We start from the raw sequence: 21,241 nt of genomic DNA on the forward strand, positions 1-21,241 counted from the left end.
TCTATATAATTCAGTCTTAAGAAAACCGGATACCTCAAAAATAAGCAGATCTAAAAAGGGAATTTTAGATTTGGAATGGTCAAATGTAAAGTGTATATTTAAATCAACCTGATTAAGCCATTCAACAAACGGCACCAGGAATTAATCATTCCCTTCCCAGATTAGTAGAATATCATCAATATATCTACGGTATCGTTTAATCTGTTTCATGAATGGATTAGAATTGGCCAAGATTTTATTCTCCTCTAGCAAAGCCATAAAGATAATTGCCAAATTGGGGGAAAAGGTACAACCCATCGCGGTACCTTTGCTTTGTAGATAATATTCCTGTTGGCCAGCACTAATTCAGCGCATTTACAAAGAAAGTCCGTTGGAACCTCATGGGGAGAAGGTTCCTATCTAGCATGATACAAAGTTCAAGTGTGTTTATTGAATTTTAAAAGGTTGGTTGAACGCCTATATAAACATAAATCTAAGGATGGGAGCAAGCTACAACCATCAAATAATAGTAATGTAGTCCTAGTTGAGTTTGTCAAAATAAAAGGGCCTATGCTAATAAACCTATTGCCAATCCTTACTTCGAAATACAAAATGGTGTGGGACAGTAGTGTATGCAAAAAAGGAGAAGTGTTCAAGAAACAATATGTCAGGACATTTAAACAGTCTTGAGGGAGAAGGGAGTTGGTCTCTCTTCCACATGCTTTCAGCACGGGAGAAGGCATCACGCTTGAGCCTTGTGCACACTGACTTCCTCGGCACAAGGACACAGTTCAATGGTTTGCCCATCTCACACCACTCTGGCAAAGTCTTTAAAAAAGGATCCTCAAAAAGAAATGTCTTTTGTCAAAACACAGGCTTCCTCCCCCTTCAAACAAAGTTCACTTTGCTTGTCAATCACAGACTTCCTTTGTCAGAGTACAGGCTTCTTCTGCCTTTAAACAGAAGTTCACTTTACTTGTCAAAACACATAGTATTACCTTCTTTCCCAGTGACTGGTGGTACTTCTAGTTCCTTTTGTTACTCGTACAGTTCATTATCTCACTATCTTGACCTTCTGTGCCAAAGTCTCTTACTGCAGAAGGTCTTCTATAGCAAACAAAACACAAAAGTTCCTTTTGTTTGTCAAGATTCTCACATTCATAAGTTCACGATTGGTCTCCCTCCTTCGGGCTCGGACCACGGGCCCCCCTTGTCCGGGCTTAGACCCCTTTTCTATACTGTTCACAATTCACAACTTGATCCCCTCATCTGGGCTCGCACCATGGATTCCCCTCTTCTCCAGCATGGGGTATGGTATGGATTTACATGCTCATGAATATTCCCCGTCAGGCTGGGAATCCTCGGTAAAAGAAAAAACTGGTTCACTTTCACTTAAAAACTGTATTTCTCCTCTTAACCAATTACTGTCCTCTGGGTCATTCTGCCCCCATCCAATGACAGTCCACTCCCTAATCCCCTCCTTTGGCAGCCATCTTCAGATTTTTACTGCACGCTTCAGTGTTGGGAGTCCTCGAGTGTGCTCTCTGAGCTATTTGTACGTTTTTTCATGTTTTTGACTGAAAAAGTTCCTTTTGTTTCAAAGAAGCCTGCATGCTCTTTTCTTCATCTGCTGACAGCAGGGACCCATTGAGGGTGAAGTTCCGCAAACCTCAAGGGCAAAGATGCATCAAAAATTCAACAAGGCCATCTTGGGGCTACTTCACGACCTACGACCATGACAGAGGAGAAGGAGGGAAGGTCCCTCTTCCGGCCCTATACCAAATCCGGGCTACGGAATGTTTTTGTGGAGGACAAGCACATGTAGTGCCTCTACTGCCTGCATCCGGACAACAAGGAAGTAGAGTGTGAGATATGCCTCGGTTTCTCCAAGAAAACAATGAAGGACAGGCATAGTATGCTGGCAGCATGGCTTAACACGAACAAGGCCTCTGACCCGTGCTACGAGCAGGGTCATGCCTCGTCCAGGACTGGCTGGCTGGTCTTCTAAGCCCTTTGAGGGCACCTTGTATGTGGGGGCCCAAGATAAGGCCAAGAGCCACAAGTTCATTGGGTTTGTCACGGAAGCAGGTTGCAAAGAGAATAGGCCGCGATCAGCATCACCTTCTGCCTCCATTGCTAGCATACCTTCAAGATCCTCTACAAAGAGGAAGTCATCTACCCCGGCTAAACTATGGGAGAAATCCTAAAAGACACAGATGGAGCAGAAGAAAGCTACGCAGCCCATGCATGCTCAACCAGCACAGGCGAATCAGTTGACGAGGACTACTACTACTACCACAGCAGTTATGGACGCTGATCCTACGAGGGTAGCTCCCACAGCTCAGAAGTGTCCATGCTACCAATGCGCGACACCACCGCAGTGACCTTGGCAAAGTCTGCAGGAATGCCTGAAGGGGTCAAACCGGCCCAGGCCCTGGTTCAAGACCCTTGGGTGGGGGCGGGGGGATAAAAGGCGGGGCGAGGAGGCCCCAAACCAGCCCTCCCAGACCATCGGCCAAACCGTGGAGGTCTCGTCCACGGACAATGAAGATCAGGAGTCCTTGCATATGGTCCACGCGGATGTTGAAGTGGAGGGCGACGACAGCGCAGAGCTTAGTTTTCCTGTTCTGCCTTCTCAGCTGAAGAACATTTCCTTGGATATTCTGTCGACTCTACACACCTTGGTGTCAGAGATCCAGAGAAGAATGCCTCTGGTGCTGGTAGCTGTGGTCCCCCAGGTCCCTGATCAGTCTCCAGCGAAGAAGAGGAAGCGTCATCTGACACCCCCATATCAACCTCATCCACCATGTTGGGCCCCTTCTCCCCCAGCAGACCCAGACATGGGTACAGGAACAGATATGGCCATGATAATGGATGATGACAAAGACATTGTTGCAGTGGACGGTGAATTGATACATTTGGATGCTCCACATAGGGTGTCCCCACCGGATGAGGTGGGATCGTTCCACTCCATGATCACCAGGGCCTCCGAGCTATTCCAGCTGGTGCTTGAGGAAACCAAGAAGGAGGGCTTCTTATATCAAGGCCAAGAGGAAGACGATCATTGCGGTGCCTTTTCTGGACTATGTTTGGGAGGAGGGCCTGGCTCTCCTGAAGAACCCTTGCACAGCTCCAGCCAAGCAGGATAGGCTGAAGAAGAAATATAGGGTGCCGGACTCCGCACCCAAGGGCCTGAGGTCGCAACCATATCCGGATTCGGTGGTGTCGGCGGCCGTGAGGAAACGGTCAGCTAACCCGTTGTTTTTTCAGTCCCTCCGGACAGTGAGGGGAAAAGGAAAGACGTAATGGGAAAGAAGGTGATTTACACCACAGCGTCCACTATCAAGGCGGCCAACGCACTGGTGATCTTGCCCAAGTACAACAGGGAATTGTGGTACAAGCTAAGACTGATCCTGGAGTTCCTTCCCGACGATAAGAGGATGAAAGCCCTCGCTCTCTTCCAGGAAGGGGCAGTGGCATCGGATCATGCCATCAGTGGCATTGGACGTCGCCGACACAAGGTTCCGGCAAATGGGGAACGGTGTCTGCCTTAGTCGACAGGGTTGTCAGCGAGTGGAGAAAGATCACCACCGACAGATGGGTGCTCGATGCTCTCGTCCAAGGACACACCTAGCGTTCAAACACAGGTGTCCGCTGATACCTCCAGTTCCCCATCAGGAGCAGCACATTCCACAGCTTCTGAAAGAGGTACAAGCCATGCTGCAAAAAGGGGCGATAGAGCAGGTTCCCCAATGGTTCCAGAGCTCCGGAGTCTATTCCAGATACGTTTTAGTCAGAAAGAAGACGGGGGCTGGAGACCCATCCTCGACCTATGACATCTGAACAAATAAAAGGACCCAAAAGTTCAGGATGGTCACGTTGCAACACGTGCTCGTCAACTGGAAAAAGTAGACTTCTTGACGTCGTTGGACCTGGAGGACGCCTATTTCCATGTCTTCGTTCACAAGAAATATCGGATGTTTATACGTTTCGTTGTGCAGGGCCAGCAGTACCAGTTCAAGAGCCTACCTTTCGGTTTGAATTTGGCCCCAAGAGTGTTCACGAAATTCCTGGCACCAGTGGCGGCCCATCTGCGTCTACAGGGCATACAGATATACCTGGACGACTGGCTGACACGTGCCCGCTCGCGGGATCTGGCCAACAGACGCACAGAGACGACCGTCCGGCTATTGTGGGATCTGGGAATTCCTGGACACCCACTGGATACAGGTGTCTGGAAACTTCACAGACAAGATCACTCCCAGCAAAGAGTCCTAACGGGTGATAGAGTGGTGTGGCATCCGCTTCAACATCACCCAAGGCACAGGATTTCAAACCCCCCCCCCACCAGATGACAGTTACCACGGACACCTCCATGGAAGGTTGGGGAGCGCACACCGGACATCTACATGCCAGAGGCCTGTGGCTGCTGGAGAAGGACCTGCATATTAACATCCGGGCGCTACAGGCAGTGTTCTCGGCCCTCAAGCCGTTCCTACTGTCTCTAAAAGGCAAGGTGGCGAGGATCTTCACGGACAACACCACCACCATGTTCTACATCAGGAGGCAGGGGGGCACTCTATCCCCGGTCCTCTCAAAGGAAGGGCAGGACGTGTGGCATTGAGCCATCTGACAGGAGATGTTCCTTGTCCCTCTCTACCTGGCGTGAGTCGGGAACACCATCGCAGACTCCCTCAGCAGGTAACTGCGCTCCTGTCACGATTGGGAGCTTCGTCAGGATGAGGTGGAACACCTGTTTGTGTCAAATGAGGCAGACCCCAGATCGATCTGTTTGCGACGGCAGCGAACTCCAATTGCCAGATATTTGCCAGCAGATTCCACCAGCCAAGGAGCCTGGGGACGCGTTCTCCTTCCTCTCCTGCTACGAGTCATCAACACACTCAGACAGCGTCAATGCAAGATGATACTCATCGCCCCGGCGTGTCCAGGGCAGATTTGGTGTCCGGACCTTCTCAGCCTGTCAGCGTCGCCTCCAATCAAGTTGCCGGTGGTTCTATATCTTCTCACCAGAGAGGGAGGTGCAATCCTTCATCACGACCCATGATCGCTGAACCCTAAGGGCTTAGCGCCTGCAGCCTTAGAGTTTGGAGGTTATGAGTTGCCAGTGAACTGCAGGTAGGTCCACTCCACGGCCAGGGTGTCGTCGACCTTGAAGTGCTACGGCCATAAGTGTAAGTGTTTTGCTACGTGGTGCTGGTCACAGAAGATTACCCCTTTGAGGCTCACGGCCCCACAGATCCTTTTATACTGCCTATCCTTGGCAAAGGATGGGCTTGCATATGCCTCCATCGAGGTGCATCTGCCAGCTATCTCCTGCTATACCAGGTCCCCAGGTAGATCTTTGCTTTGGTCCCACCAACTCATCAAGGAGTTTATCAAAGGACTTTTCTGATCTTTCCTGCCGGTGAAGGCTCCTGCCCTGGTGTGGGAACTCAACGTGGTTCTGACAAGGCTCATTGGGGGCCCCTTCAAACCTATGTTTCTGATGCTTGTTAATCTGCTTAGAATCACATGCTGTGCATATGGTCCGAAATCCAGTGTTAACCGCGGAGTATTGCATCTTGTCTTTCTGGGACCGAATTGGACATCGGCATAGGCGTGTCCGTAACACTATCCCTATCGTGACATGTAGTGTACCCAAAATCCCTCACACGCCGAGGTTCCTCAGATTGTTTTTTTCCAGCCAGATAACTGGTCGCCCCATAGCGGAGCTCTTACTAGAGACATTGTTTATCTCACCGAATTGTCGGTTATTCCCTGTTAAGTCACTTCAACTACAAGAACATCTTCGATGAAGTCTACGTGGGATTCGTCTACGGCTGTGGATTTCAGTGCCTAAGATCCGGCGGCTGGATTTTCCATGTGGTCGGGCCTTCTGGCCGACCTATAGAGTAGTGAGAGTGGGGTTGGGGTGGCCATATTGTCGGTATGTCTTTCCTCCTTTCCCCTCTTTTCCATTCTGGTCTGGTCATCCTTCCCTTTAGCTATGGAAAGGACTCCTTTTAGATTATGCCCCAAGTGTAGGGTTACATATCCTTGGAAGGACGAAAACAGGACGTGTAACGCCGGTCTCCCCCTAGAGCACGACGAAAAGCGGTGTGCGGCCTGCAAACTCCTTCGGCCTAAAACCATTAAGGAGCGCCGTGTAAAGTGGTGGGCCGCGTACGGTATGTCGCGGGTGGAACCCCTCCCCCCCACCGCCTCACACCCGCTGAGTGACTGGGGTACTTCGGAGGACCAAACATCCGTTGCGGATGTTAGACCTTCAGGCGGACGCTTCTAGGTCCACCATGCCCGTCCCTGGCCCTTTAAGGCCCGACTCTGGTCAGGGGCGTACAAGCGCAGAGCACTAAGCACACAACCCCTATACCGATTTCGACATCTTCGTCGAAAAAGGTGAAAGCATCAACAGGGCCACCGAAAACTTCGCTGGTTTCCTCGGATCATTCTGATCCAAAGCCTTCCCCGCATCCGCAGCAGCGTCTTGCGACTGTTCAGTCCAAATCAAACAAGGGCGCTACTCCAAAAACTGCAAACGTTGAAGCGCGGAAGTCCGACGCTTTGACGGTCTCAAAGGCCGTGGTAGGCCCGAAAACTACGGCTAGGCATCTACCCGAAAAACCTGTCGCTAGGCCCTCTAGCACCGCGGAAGGTAGTTTACTTGCCGGTAAACCATCGGAGCCTTTGTCTCACGCCGATTCGGCAACTATCGAAGACAACATCGAAAGAATTACAGCGGCGGTGGGTCTTACCCCGGTTCCGCCCAAAGTTATGGGACAAGCCGCAGAAAAAGTTTCAGGTGCGGATTGGGAGCCCGATTCTTATGACGCTTACAAAGATAGTCAGGAGCCTCTCTCCGACACCCTAAAGGACTCTTTTCGATGCCGTTTGGGTCCTCTAAATGGACTACTGAAAAGTTTGAAGGGTGTATGGATCGGCTGGGGAGGATTATCGGGTTTTCTGATCATCCCCCGCCGAAAAGAGCTCAAATGCACCCTAATCTCCAGATTGAAGACCAGTCTCATGCCTTCCAGCAGGAAGACGTTGTCCACATGCACGCATATAGGGACATTTATAATGAAGAAGAGGAAGCTTCATTTCTTCAAAGTTATGAGGAAGAACAACAGGATACTACGGACAACTGGGAGGAAACCCAGCAGGAAGGTCTAGACCCATTGTTAGGGAGAATTATCTGTTTAGGCTGAATTTCCTAACCTAGTGAGTCCCCCAGCAGCTTTGCTGGATTTTTGGGGTTTATTTTTTTCTCCTGCCAAGAGTGAGACTCTGTTACCCTCACTCCTGGGCATGATTTGAGTGTGTTTCTTTGAATCTAGATGTGTTTAATGGGCTATGGGGTCTTTTACTCCATAGGGCTTCATGTGTTTTTGTGATGTGTTACACAGCACCCTCAGTGTAGTGACACAGGGGTGTCATAGTGACCCCCCAGTATAGACTCCATACCCTGGGACTGACTACTGTCTCCCAGGGCATGTAAAGTCACCATTGACTTTACTAGTCTTAAATTCTGAACAGAACCAGTACAAACCATCATATTGTGGACATACTGGCTGGGGCAATTCAATTGCCCCGGGGTCTGTTAGTCGAGGGGGCACGTCTCCGTCCCCCCTGATCGAGTTTTGGCTGGTGGCAGTGGATACTACTTTTTATATTCAACCGCGAATATTTTCCTATGGGATTTCCCATTGTTTTAGGCTACTATCTTTATTTAATTATTTACGGTAGCCTCGAACATACCGCCGGTTTATGTAATTAATATTAATTCTCCGGTTGGTATTTTTTGCCAAAACTTGATTCTAAAATGGCGTTTGTGTTCTCTTCTGTGACTCCAACCCAAGTCGAGCCCTTTGTTCCACTTTTTGGCGGGCTTCTCCACAGAAGCCCTCCAAAGTGGTGCCACTCTGTCTGGGGTACTTAGGAGGGGTGGAGGGAAATTTAGGCACCCTGGACTGAGTTGCCTAGGCAACTCAAGTCGCACTCCATCCTGATTGGCCCAATTTAGCATGTTTGAGTGACAGCTAGGCTGAGTGAATGGGGGTTTGCTGCATAAAAGCAGGGCTTTGGGGACTGGAACTTCATAAGTCGCCACAGGACCTAAGAATCCGACGAGGGAGAAGCTGAGCCGACCTGCCACGACACCACGACCGGTGGAACCCTGCTGGACCGTCTCACCACTTTTTCCCAACGACAGAGGAGATCTCCCGCCGGAGAGTCTTCTTCCTTTAACTGGTGGGGATAACCAGTTTCACCGTCTTTTCGCTTTCCCGACGTATCTCGTGGCCGCCTTGCCTGTGCCAAGCACCCCGGCAACCGGGATACCACGTTTTACCACGACCGCGAAACCAAGGTACCATCTTTAACCGGAAAACTCTGCGGCTGGTTTCTGCCCTGGTAGTGCAACGACCTTCATCTTTCCTCCAAGTCGAGATCTTCTCTTCCCCTGGACGACGACGCAACTTTCACCCACTACCAGGAACAACTGCCAACGCTGGAGGATCCTTCCCACTTAAGGTACCGTGTCCCGCCTGGCTTCCCTTGCTACCGACTGTACGGGGTAGATTTAGCCCCCGGCTTTCAAACCTGGGTTAGCCTGGGACACCTTGGCTAAACTTTCGAAGCCTCTCAATGCTTTTCTGAACCCTCTGCAAGACTTTCTAAGCCTAGTGTAACTGTGTGATCTTGGGCGCATATGTGCTCTGCTCTCTCTAAGAGTGGGCCCAGCCTTTGGATTTTGGCTCACCAGTGACTTTTTGCTCTCTGCCTTGCTAACAGTGTTCTGGAATCGTAGAGTGGTGTATCTCTTCTTATTCTGTCTTTTTCCCTCCCTTTTTCACAAACTTATTAGAGTGCAATCTAGTTAAGCGCTCACCTCTGTATGAAAATAAGTGGTGTTTTACTGTGATTTTCTAATAGGGAAAAAGGGGTGTATATATCATAATAGTAACTGTGTTTAGAATATTTTACAATAAGAGTGCTGGAGTGTTTCAACTGTGTGTTTTTAAATAAATAATTATATACTTTGATACCAAAGCTCTGGTCAGTGTTTGCTTGTATTATTGTATCTGAGTGCCTATTGAGTATACTTTGCATACTGCCTAACTCTTCTTGAGGGAAGTCTGACTGCTAAGCCACAGCTACCAGGTAAATCTGGGTGGTACAGACTGCTACCAAGTGGGTTTACTGCCAACACCTGTAGTCTTAAATCTTTTGCAGTGGTCCCTAAGGGAACTGCACAGGTTTCTGCCTAACACCCATGGACACAGCAAGATCAGGACTCTGATGTTTTGTGCCTGGATTGTCCTCCGTCCACCCCGGCTCACCAGGCCTCTCCTGTGGATGACCAAATGGCATTCAACTCCATGTTGAAAAAAGCAGCTGAATACTTCAAAATTTCCACTCAGGAGGCGGTGCCTGAGCAGGATTTTGTGGAGGATATCCTTAAGGAGAAACCTCCATCTAGCCAGGCCATACCCCTCCTCAACTCTGAAGAGAAGGGTGGCTCCCTCATTGGTATCACCAGCTGAAACCCGGGCAGTGAACCCAAGAGTCAAAAAATTATTTCGGCCTTCCCCGTCCGACCCTCTATACATCAGAGGGCACGCCATCCCAGATTCATTGGTAGTGACTGCCACTCGGAAAAGGGCAGGGGTACCCCTTGCCACGGGGGAGTCACCGCCGGACAAGGAATCTAAGCGACTGTATGCCCTTGGCAAACGTGTAACGTCAGCAGCCGAATACACTACGCGGATTGCTAATAATACTACACTATTGGCAAGCTATGCTGACGCCCAATGGAACTTGCTCCAGGAAGGCCTCCAAGAGGTCCCTGAACCCGCAAAATCAAAGCTTCTCTCCATTTTAATGGAGGGAAGACAAGGTAACCAGCATGTGATCTCAAGCCTCCCTCATCAACAAGCCCATTGAGGACTCAAACCTCTTCGGGAAGGCGGTGGATGAGGCTTTGGAAACGGCAAAGAAGGAACGTGAGACTCTGAAGTCTCTGCAACAGATCACACAGAAGCCTTCCACCCAGAGGGGTAATAACTCTCGGCGGTCCTTTCGAGGGCAAGGCCGTGCTGGTCAAAACAACTATGGCACTGGAAACTTCAACTCAGGACAGACTTATGGAAACACTGCATACTACCCAGCAAGGGGTCAGAACGTGGCAAAGGCAGAGGCCCCAATCCCAGAGGAGCCACAGCCTCTGGTCAGAAATGACCACCAAATCCAGGTCCCCTCCCATGTCACCCCGGTCGGGGGGCGATTAACATCTTTCCTCATGGCATGGGAGGTGTGGGTCATAAAGACGGTCGCCGACGATTACTGCGTGGAATTCGCCCGACCTCCACAATTCAGACCGCCGCGCTCACGGCACCTTTCACCGGACCATCTGGAGATCCTGAACCAAGAGGTGGAAGCGCTGCTGGGAATGGACGCCATAGAAGCCGTCCCTATTCTTCAGGTAAACAAGGGTATTTATTCAGTGTACTTCCTTGTACCCAAAAAGGATCCCACCATGCGCCCTGTTCTAGATCTGCGCCCAGCGAACAAGTTTATAAAACCCCAGAAGTTTCGCATGGTAACACTGCAGGAGGTGATTCCATTGCTGAAACAAGGGAGATTACATGGCAACATTGGACATGAAAGATGCATACTTTCATATTTCAATGTTGCCGGCACACAGAAAATAACTGAGGTTCATGATCCAGGACAGGCATTACCAGTTCAAGGTACTCTCCTTCAGCATTGCCTCGGCGCCGAGGGTGTTTACCAAAGTCCTGGGAGTGGCAGCGGCACACCTGCGCAGACAATCAGTCCCAGTTTACCCTTACCTCGACGACTGGCTCATTACAGGGGACTCGTTCGACGTTTGTTTTTCCAACACCCAAAAAACAGTAGATCTCCTGTTCAGTCTGGGTTTCTCAATCAACAAAACGAAATCCAGTTTAGTCCCCAGTCAAGTAAAACAATTTCTGGGAGCTCTAATTCGGACGAAGGACGGTCTCGTCTTCCCCTCCAAGAAGAGGGTTCAGAACACGCTTTTTCAGATCCCTCAATATGTAGCCATGCGCTTGCTGGGAATGATGGCGTCATGCATATATTTGGTTACCCACGCGCAGCTGTGCATGCGTCCCATGCAAGAGTGGCTCAACAGCCAGTGGTGTCAGGCCAGCAGACAATGGGAAGATCTGCTAGTTGTTTCGCCAGCCCTCGTTCTCTCTCTGCAATGGTGGTCAAGAGAAAATCTCTTGAAGGGGAAGACCTTCACCACCCCTGAAGTGGAAGCCACTCTCACGACAGACGCATCTCTCACGGGTTGGGGGGCTCACCTGCTTCAGCAGACAGCGCACGTAGTGTGGTCCCCTCAAGCAGCGTCCAACCATATAAACTTACTGGACCTATTAGCAGTGTTCAAAGCACTGAAGGCCTTTCAGATGCAACTGCAAGGGAAGACAGTGTTGATCCTAATGGACAGCACGACAGCAATGTATTACCTGAACAAACAGGGGGGCACTTACTCTCCAGGGTTATCCAAGCTGTCCCAAAACATTTGGATATGGGCTCTCAAACACTTTTTGTTGTCCCAACATGTTCCAGGGGAACTCCATCTTCTGGCAGACATACTCAGCAGAGATTTTCCTCTGCCGGAAGAATACGAATGGCGGCTACACAAAGACATTGTATTCAACGTCTTCGCAGAATGGGGCTTCCCAGAGATCGACTTGTTCGCAACTCAGGAGAACGCCCAATGCCAAGACTACTCCTCCAGGTACCCCCAGAACCGATCCAAAGGGAACGGTCTCTGGATAACATGGTCAGGGAAATTTGTCTACGCTTTTCTCCCAGCTCCCCTTCTCAACAAGATAGTGCACAAGATGCACCAGGAACCAGTTACCATGATACTGGTGGCCCCCTTGTGGGCCCGCCAACTCTGGTTCGCTCACCTGATGGAAATGTCCCTCTCCCCACCAGTAAAACTACCCGGCCCGTACAACATGTTGTCTCAATACAGGGGGGAGACCCTACACCCATGCCCACAAACCCTGAATTTAGCAGCTTGGCTCCTGAGATCATAGAGTTTGGACACCTGCAACTCCCTCGGAGGTCCATGGACATTCTCAGGGAAGCGAGAAAAACGAATACACGTTATTGCTATGTCAGCAAATGGAAACGTTTTGTCATTTGGTGCAATTCCAAGGGCGTCAATCTCATCGATTGCTCACCCACACACATTGTGCTGTATCTAACCCATCTGTTGGACACTGTGTTAGTCTTCAATTCCCTAAAGGTTCATCTGGCTGCTCTGTCACCCTACACCACTTCACAACAAAAGGTGTTCTGGTGGAAAATACCAGCGATTAAAGCCTTTATGGAAGGGGTTAAGAGGATTTATCCTCCCATTTCTTACCGAGGATGGGATCTGAATGTGGTTTTGACCAGGCTCATGGGAGCTCCCTTTGAGCCCATGCATAAAGCAAGTCTGAAAGACCTGACTTATAAAACAGCCTTCCTAGTGGCTATCACTGCTATCAGAAGGGTTAGCCAACTACAGGCTTTCTGTTCTAGTCCCCTTTATTACAGTCCACAAAGATAAGGTAGTTCTGCGCATACATCCCAGATTTGCGCCTAAATTCATCTCAAAGTTCCATGTGAACCAATCAGTTGAACTACCACTTTCTTCCAGAACCCTACTAACCTGGCCGAAAGAAGCCTACACAAACTGGATGTGCGCAGGGCAGTCATGTTTTACCTGAAAGAACTAAACCACTGAGGAAGACTAAACAGTTCTTCGTTTCAGTGGCAGCTGGTAGAGAAGGGGATCCTGTCTCTAAATCAGCTATGTCAAGGTGGATTGTCAAATGCATCACACTATGTTACACTGTTGCTAAGAGAGAACTGCCCTTCAAGCCTAGAGCACATGCTACTCGAGGCACTGGGGCATCCATAGCATTCATTGCAAATATTCCTCTCGAGTCCATTTGCAAAGTGGCAACCTGGAGTTCTGTACACACCTTTACAAAACACTATTGCCTAGACACTCATTCTAGGTCTGATTCTCAAGTGGGACAAGCAGTACTAAGACATCTTTTCTCTACTGTTCCTTCTCACAACCCACCTCCAACTGCGGGTACTGCTCGCTAGTCTATGCACAGCATGTGATTCTAAGCAGATTAACAAGCATCAGAAGACATGCATTACTCACCGTAATATCATTTCTGATGATTGTATCTGCTTAGATTCACATGCGCCCTCCCTACCTCCCCGCTCGGGGAGGAAGGAACATAGACGTCTTACTACTTTCTATCTTTATGTACTCACTCACTATAGCCTTGGGCTCCCTCATGGCAGAAAAAATACAATCGGAGGGACCTCGGCGCGTGAGGGATTTTGGGTACACTACACGTCACAATGGGGATAGTGTTAAGGACACGCCTATGCCGTCGACCCCTTTCAGTCCCCGAAAGACAAGATGCAATACTCTGCGGTTACCACTGGATGTCAGACCATATGCACAGCATGTGAATCTAAGAAGATACAATCATCAGAAATGCTATTACGGTGAGTAATGCATGTCATCAGGCCCCACTCAAGTTTCTTACGTGGAAGACTGCTTTCCCTGTGGCCATCACCTCCGCCAGACGTATAGGTGTGATACAGGGCCTATCCTGCAAGCCACCATACCTGACTTTCCACAAATCCAGGGTGGTGCTGCGTACGTACCCCTCTTTTATGCTGAAGGTTTAATCAGAATTCCACCTCAACAAGCCTTTCGTGTTACCTGTTTTCTTCCCGAAACTTTCGGCGCCAGTGGAAAGGGCTATGCATTCGCTGGACGTTGCTTTGAAGTTCTACGTGACACGCACAAAGACTTTTCAGAAGACTTCACAACTGTTCATGAACTTTGGTCCTGTGAACCATAGGAAGACCTTGTCCAAGTCTTCCACTTCCAGGTGGCTCTCCGGCTGCATCACTCACTGTCATCGGGTGGAGAAAAGACCGTTGCCTGGCTGTCTGAGAGCCCACTTCACCAGAGCGTTTGCTGCAACGACAGTGTTCCTGTCTAGTGTGCCCCTGTTGGACATCTGCAGGGCTGCTATGTGGAGGTCCACGCACAAATTCACAAAGCTCTACTGCGTCGACAGGGATTGCAAGGAGGGGTCCAGAGTCCACCAAGCAGTGCTAAGCTACCTGTTGGCGGTTCCATGTAATAATGTCACCACAAAAATATCGCCATACAAAAATATCGCCGAAAAATTGTCGTTTTTTGTGGCAACATTATTGCATGGATTTTTTCTTTTGTGCCCCTGTCGCCACATATATGGTCACCCAAATAATATCACCACAACATTTTCCCGGCGATATTATTTACGGCGACCATATATGTGGCTATATTATTACCCGATACCCCTTTGGCTTGTGGTGAGTCTGTTCCAGAAGTAAGGGTTATTGCTTCTGTTGAGCCTAGCCATCTCCCGTGATTGTGTAATGTTGTACTACTGTGTATTTATTATTCATGAACATGTGAATCCATGCCAGACCCCATGCTGGAGAAGGTTTAAGTTACTTATCTGTAACTATTGGTCTCCAGCATGGGTCTGGCATGGATTCACATGCAAACCCTCCCTCTGGCCACCCAGAGGACAGTGATGGGTTTAGAACAGAAATATAGTTTGTAAGTGAAACTGTTTTTTTACTTTTACTGAGGATGCCCAGCCTGACGATGGGGACGGGGAATATTCATGAGCATGTGAATCCATGCCATACCCATGCTGGAGTACAGTAGTTATAGGTAAACCTTCTGGGCTCAGATGCCTTTTGACACCAGAATTGAAGACTTTTTGACTGAGCATGGGATTTTGCTTCACCCGTCGCAGGACCACTTTGATTTACAATTCTTTTTATAATTCTTTGAGTTTCACTTCTGACACTTCTCAGCTGGATACCTTACAGAGACCTTTGATTGGGCACACAGGTGGTTCCATACCACTCTGTCGCACAGCTTTGCTCTTTTGGACAACAAGTCCCAGAATGCACATACAAGGTTTTCTTCCCACTTCGCCAGTTACAGGCACTTTTGGGATTTACACAAAGTTCTTGACACAACAGGTTATCCCGCCTTAGCTTCCCTTGCGTCACAGGGTCTCCATCTGTTACCCTCAGTGATGAGGTGTTAGCGGTCCTCAATGGGGATTCACTTGAGAAGGTCCCAGCACCTTCCCTCAATTGAGAAAATCCTGGTTCGGGAGGATGTCTCGCGCTCACACCATACACTTGATCTGAGTTTCAAATGATTACAAGTCCAACATCAATATTCTTCTAAATAAATCAAAGTCAATCCAAAAAATCCAATCGCGTAATGCTTCTCAAATTGGAATGTTTTTAATACGTCAAGAAAAACAGCCGACACGTGTTTCGACCAACGGTCGTTCTGAAGGCTTTACAAAATTATACATTCATTCAATATATAACATTTTTTAAAGAAATTTTTAAAACGAAAACCATACCATATAGTTCCACATGTCAGGACAGCATGACGGAAAATTCACGCCATGATCAAAAGTTTGAATCGATGTTCAAAGAAAAAACATAAATTTGAAACCACAATTTAGTTTCTCCATCAAAAAAGTCTAATGCACAAAGGTAAACGATTCTTAACTGAATTTCACAGTAAGACCCACTTGTATATTTACTCCTAAATTAAACAAAGTCAAATGAATAACAATTGAGATTCAAAGTATTAGCTTCATGCATGGTTAGTTACCTCTAAAAGAGAAAAGAAAACTCAAACCCACACACCTTGTGAGACCATTCTAGCAAGACCTAAATGTGGATTTTCAAAATAAAAGTATGAATGTATCCTCATTCTCTTGTTAGTACTTTGTCAGGCAGTATTACTATGATTAAAGCTTACACCATATACAAATCCCTGTGATTCTCAAATTTGAAGTCTGAAAGTCAGTTGATCACACTTGATCTTACTTTGAAAATTCGGATTTCCAAATCTGTATGGAAAAAATCCTTATAATTATTTATTCCCTAGTGGAAAGACTGAAATCCCATAAAATATCATAAATAATTGAAAATGAGCACCCACTTGTACGGATGAGTCTGTTGAAACAAGTATGGAATGGATGCTGTAAATTCCCGTAATCTTAAACTTGTAAAATAGTTCACCTACAAAATAATGGGCTCAACTTTATACAAGTATTTGTTAGTTCTTCACCTCCATTAAAGCATTTAATTGCTTGATTAATCAATTTAATGGACTCCACTATATAGACGTATCTGAAAAACTTTCACCTCTATTGAGTGATTTAATGAATCTATTATTCAAAATAACGGGTTCAACTTTGTACTAGTGTCTAAAAAGTCCTCACATCCATTATGCCATTTATTTGTATTTTGTCAGTCAAAATCATTAATTTCCTCTCAAATTCCAAAAGGAAACACAAGAAATGAACCCTTTCCCTCTTAGGCTTCGTAATTCATAACAACTTACCAATCAAAGGGTTAGATCCCAGTGCCTGATCTTCTATTTTCTCCAGAGGGGTCCCGCGAATGGCACAGACTCCAATATACGCTGTTGCCCGCGAAATTGCGGGCCGCATCTCGGTGACGTCACGTACACGCGTACGCAATGATGCCACATGAGTGTTCAATAACAATAAATATTAATCTCACTAAAATGTAAACGGCATCAGTTGCCTTTCATTCTCAAAAATGGGTTCTATAATTCTTATTAAATGGTTGGTGATTGCCCGGCAGAAATTTTAACTGTCTAATTTAATAGTCAATTTATTCTACAGTATCATGCTTTGTAGTTAAACCCTTAATAGCGTTGGGTATATATTTGATTCGGTATAGCAAGGTCTCATTAGTTAATTATACCCTAATGATACATACATATGATTTTGGATTAATGTGTTATTCTTAATTTTTAACCCTAACCAATTTTACCTTTATTAACACATTAATTAACAGTTTTCTGTTTTAAGGGTTCGCTGTTGCGTTTCCATAAATTCCTTTCACTAAAATATAAATACATTTGTTGTCATGTGTTACTTCATTCAGGTAAAGGGTAGAATGGCTTCACAAGTGGTAAATAAATCATATTCACCCAAAAAAAATAATTGCCCATTGATTCCTATGGGTAATCCTTATGACTCCCATCTGCCTCTTCTTGGTCCCAGTAGTTGGACTTCTACAATGGAAGTATGGATTGTGGGATTAAGACCATACAGGTTTTTGTCAGGATGAAGGGGGTAAATGTATTGTGGTGGGTGAATGGATTTTCTATTGGGTTCTTGTGGTTTTATAGATGGTTTTAATTTCCCTGGTTGTTTTCTCATTTTTCTTACAGAAAGGTACTGGGATATGATGAGATTTTGCTGACAATATCCCATGACAACTGAGGGGATGTTGGGTAGGGGTATATCAGAACTGGAGGAATACCATGTCTCGTCTGAGGGCGTGCCTCCCATAGTCCCCAAGGACCCCCTGCCCAGGTGAACCGCCCTCGTTTGTCCGCCCCCTGGGTTGGGACGCAAGAGAGATGGCCTTCCCCATGCCACCTGAACAAAGGATCCACAGGAATAGCCTGGGAGAAATGCCTCCGGTTTCTCACAACACCAGGAGTGTTCATATAGATATTACATTGGCTGGGATGCTGCCTGTAGGGGGTCAGATCAGTTTTTTGTTGTTTGATAACATCAACAAAGGACTAGCCCTGTCAGTCTGGCATTGCAAGATTGATTGTTACTTTCATCAAGCCCTGTCATGAGGTTGCCAACAAACCCATCCAGGGTGTATGTGCATACTCGTAAAGGAGAGAGTAGCCATAGTGCTATTCCATGCCACCATCCTGAAATGAACCCATATGTGAGGTGGTCATGTGGAGAACGCTTAACTAGTCCACAAAGCACTGCTGCTTTGAAGCAGCATCTTGGGTTGAGATGACAGGGTACTAAACAGTGCTGCATAATCTATTCCACTGGAGGTGAGGCTGTTCCGTTGCTGCCTTGACCACCGCTGTCCTGCATTGGTGTAGTGCTTTGGAATCTATTCTGAGCATGTGAATCTATGAAAGATCCAATAATGGTAAATAAAACCTACTTGTCTGAGACATTTTAGATCTCCACAGTTGGCATCTTTCATAGATCTACATGTGCCTGCCCTTTTACCCTGCAAGGCAGGTTGGATGTGTTGTGATCTTAAGTTATTGTTAAAAGAAAATATGCATATGCCACCCAGAGTCATAAGTCGCTAAACAGGAGCCTGTCAAAATGTATTTTCTGCGATATTGCTATTGCAGTTCCAACTAAGTATTTTCTGACTGACAAAAGGGCACTATCTTAAGCATGTGAATCTATAAAATATGCCAATGCTGGAGAACTAGTTAGAGCTATGTAACGATTTCATTCTTTTTCTTCTTGCTGCAATATGGACACATTTTATTTGTGATATGAAAGTAAATTTTGTCAAAGGGTTTCACTTTTCGAGTAGCCTATTTAGAAAACCTACACCACCTATCTGTTTTAGAAATGAATTTCAGAGCAATAAAGAAGTGTCCATTTTGAACAAGTATGTATTTGCATGAGGATGGCTGCTTATAAGTGGTTTTCTACTAACTTTTCTAATGTTCACTTTTTTTTTAGGACACAGTAACTTGGACTTGGCAGGGATATTCATTGTAAGTTAAGTAATAATGTGTTTGCCATCTATGCTGCATTGGAAACGCATTCGTTTTGTGGCTGATAATTTGTTGTTTGGTACAAATGGTCACAATTTAATTGCTAGACATGTAACTGTACTTTGTCTATTTCTCTCTAGTTATGTATTTATAACATGGTTTTCAATAACTAAACACATTTAAAGTAAACCGAGGAACAGACCTGTCCGTTGATTTGCTTTACAATTTGCCCTGGATGAATCTGTATGTCAAATGAAAAATGTGTGTAAACTAAAACTGCATGCTCTAAATTTAGGCAGAAGGATCCACTTATATTCTGAATGCACTTGTTGGAATTTGTGCAGCATCCATAAGGACCTCACTATCCGATTTTGAGAGGTGAAGTTCTGAAATTAAAATCTCATCAGTGACTATGTATAGGTGCCAGGTGTAACACTTTTGGAGATGCTTTTAACCTTCGGCACTGTCACAGCACTTTAGAAAAGTTTCCACAAAAAATATTGGCACCTTTTAGTTTTTGTAAGGTCCGGATGGTGGGGCGAGGGAGCTCAGAAAGAGCAGAGTTGCAGAGGAATCCCCATGCAATTTCTAAGAAGGCACATTTTTTCTTTTGCCCTGAATGCTTGAACTGCTGGATGGATGTGAGTCATTCATTCATGTGGAGCGTCCCGTTGGGTCCGGAATTCTTTCTTTGACTATTTGCCACAAATTTGTCCAGTACTTTGTTTTAACTCTGGGCAAAAGTGGACAAAATCCTGTTGGGGATATCTGGGTTCAGCTCAACTGTGCACAGACCCACAGGACTCTTTTCAGGGTCCTGATTAGGCAATTTGCATTATCAGACCCATATGGTTCTGCACATTTTGTCATGTTAGCTATTTTGTAACCCTCAACCGTCGCCACCAACATGGCTTCCTGGCATGGAGGATCTATCGTATTAGTAGTTCAGTATACAGTTTCTGTGGAGAAAGAAGCGTTTTCAGCAGTGTTCTACATTTTCCATGATCTGGTTCAGAGGAAGTTCTGTTGCACATGCAAGCCTTCTCCGTAATGGAAACCAGATCTCCAAATCTGCATTTTCTAGTTCACTGAATCTTAGGCGTATGGCTGACGGCAGGCCGAAAAACTGGTCCAGTAGTTACTAATAGGACTTGTTTCTGAGACGTTGCAGATCTTTGCCCCCACAAAGCTCAATGAACTTCCGAAAGATCTTAAAGTTGACTTACCCTTACAGGTAGCCCGTGGTTGGCTCCCCAGAAACCCTCTTGGCAGATTCCTGGTGTGATTAAACAAGTGAGATCAATACCTCGACTCTGTTTGGCGTGGTCAAATAATTTCAGATGGGAAAAAAATTCCCTCCAGACCACTGCTTCTATCTGAGGGTCCAACGTCCGATTGGCATCCATTAATATATCAGGTTCTTCATCACTGCCAAAGGTTGTGTAGCTGCCCCAATAGAGGAAACCAACACTTCTTGGGCCATTTATAGTAAACTGTTCTAACAATTTATATCCAACTTTGTGGGATTCATTTTAAGTGAGTTTTACTTCATCCAGAAATGCAAGGTTAGTAGGCATTAAACCAGATACAGGGCCATTCTAGTCCAGATCAGGGTAACAAAATGGTGTCACATTGTGCAACTACACTTAAAGCCACAAAGAAGCATAGGTGCCTAAGTAGTGTTGTGATATAAATGTTAAACCACACTGGGGAAAGAGCTGAGGCTTGAGGTACCTCACCCAAAATAGGTGTCTGGTGAGGAGCGCAAACCCAAAGTTACCATTTCAGTGCAACCTTTTAAAAATTACGGAACCTAGTCTGCCTCTATTTTCTTGATCTGTGTGGCTACTTGACGGGCATGGAGGATGGGGTGACAGACTATATCAAAAGCAGTTGCAGATAAGATCAATGCCCTGGATGTAATAACCACCTGATATTGACCCATCGGCTCATTGAATTCCATAAAATCTTGGAGCTGCCTTACCCCTTCGAAGTCTTATAATTTTTCTATAAATTACAGATTTGAAATGGGTCTATTCTGTTTCTGGAAGTCTTTGAGGATCGCATTCAGTTTCTCCCTGGTTTGTGAGTGAAGTGTAACTGAGGCCTCTCGCATAGCATAGATAAGGAAAGGATGCCCATTTTTTTTTCCTCAAAAAACATTTATTTAACACACGTTGAGACAAGACAAGAACACACTTGTCACATTTCCGAGAGCATATTGACGAGGCATAAAAGAGGCTATTTACTGCATACAGTGTCAGATTGCTGCCGTACCAGAAAAACAGGGCAGTCCAGAGGCACACAGTTAGTCCCAGTCCCCCAGTAGGCGTACTTACAATATTGAAAATTGTTGCATGAGCGGTGGTTTACCTATAATAGCTGGATATTTGTCTGCAAATTCAATGAAATGTGTCCAGATGGCAACATATTTGGCGTATCTCCCCTCGTACAGGGCAGTCATTTTATCAGCCACCAGAATATCCCATATTTTACCCACCACATCTGGGACCTCTATGTACTAACAATTGT

General features: G+C 46.4%; 1 protein-coding gene across 1 annotated transcript in view; it reads left to right on the forward strand.

Annotated features, from left to right (window-relative positions):
* LPCAT2 (lysophosphatidylcholine acyltransferase 2) overlaps positions 1-21,241 on the forward strand; it is a 1,163,987-nt gene that overhangs the window by 565,955 nt on the left and 576,791 nt on the right. The window contains exon 7 of the mRNA XM_069639642.1: positions 18,675-18,709. Within this exon, the coding sequence (XP_069495743.1) occupies positions 18,675-18,709 (35 nt within the window). The remainder of the gene's footprint in view (positions 1-18,674; positions 18,710-21,241) is intronic.

Source organism: Ambystoma mexicanum, chromosome 1q, assembly GCF_040938575.1.
Source record: "Ambystoma mexicanum isolate Mex_15411 chromosome 1q, UKY_AmexF1_1, whole genome shotgun sequence".
Classification (NCBI taxonomy): Eukaryota; Metazoa; Chordata; class Amphibia; order Caudata; family Ambystomatidae; genus Ambystoma; species Ambystoma mexicanum.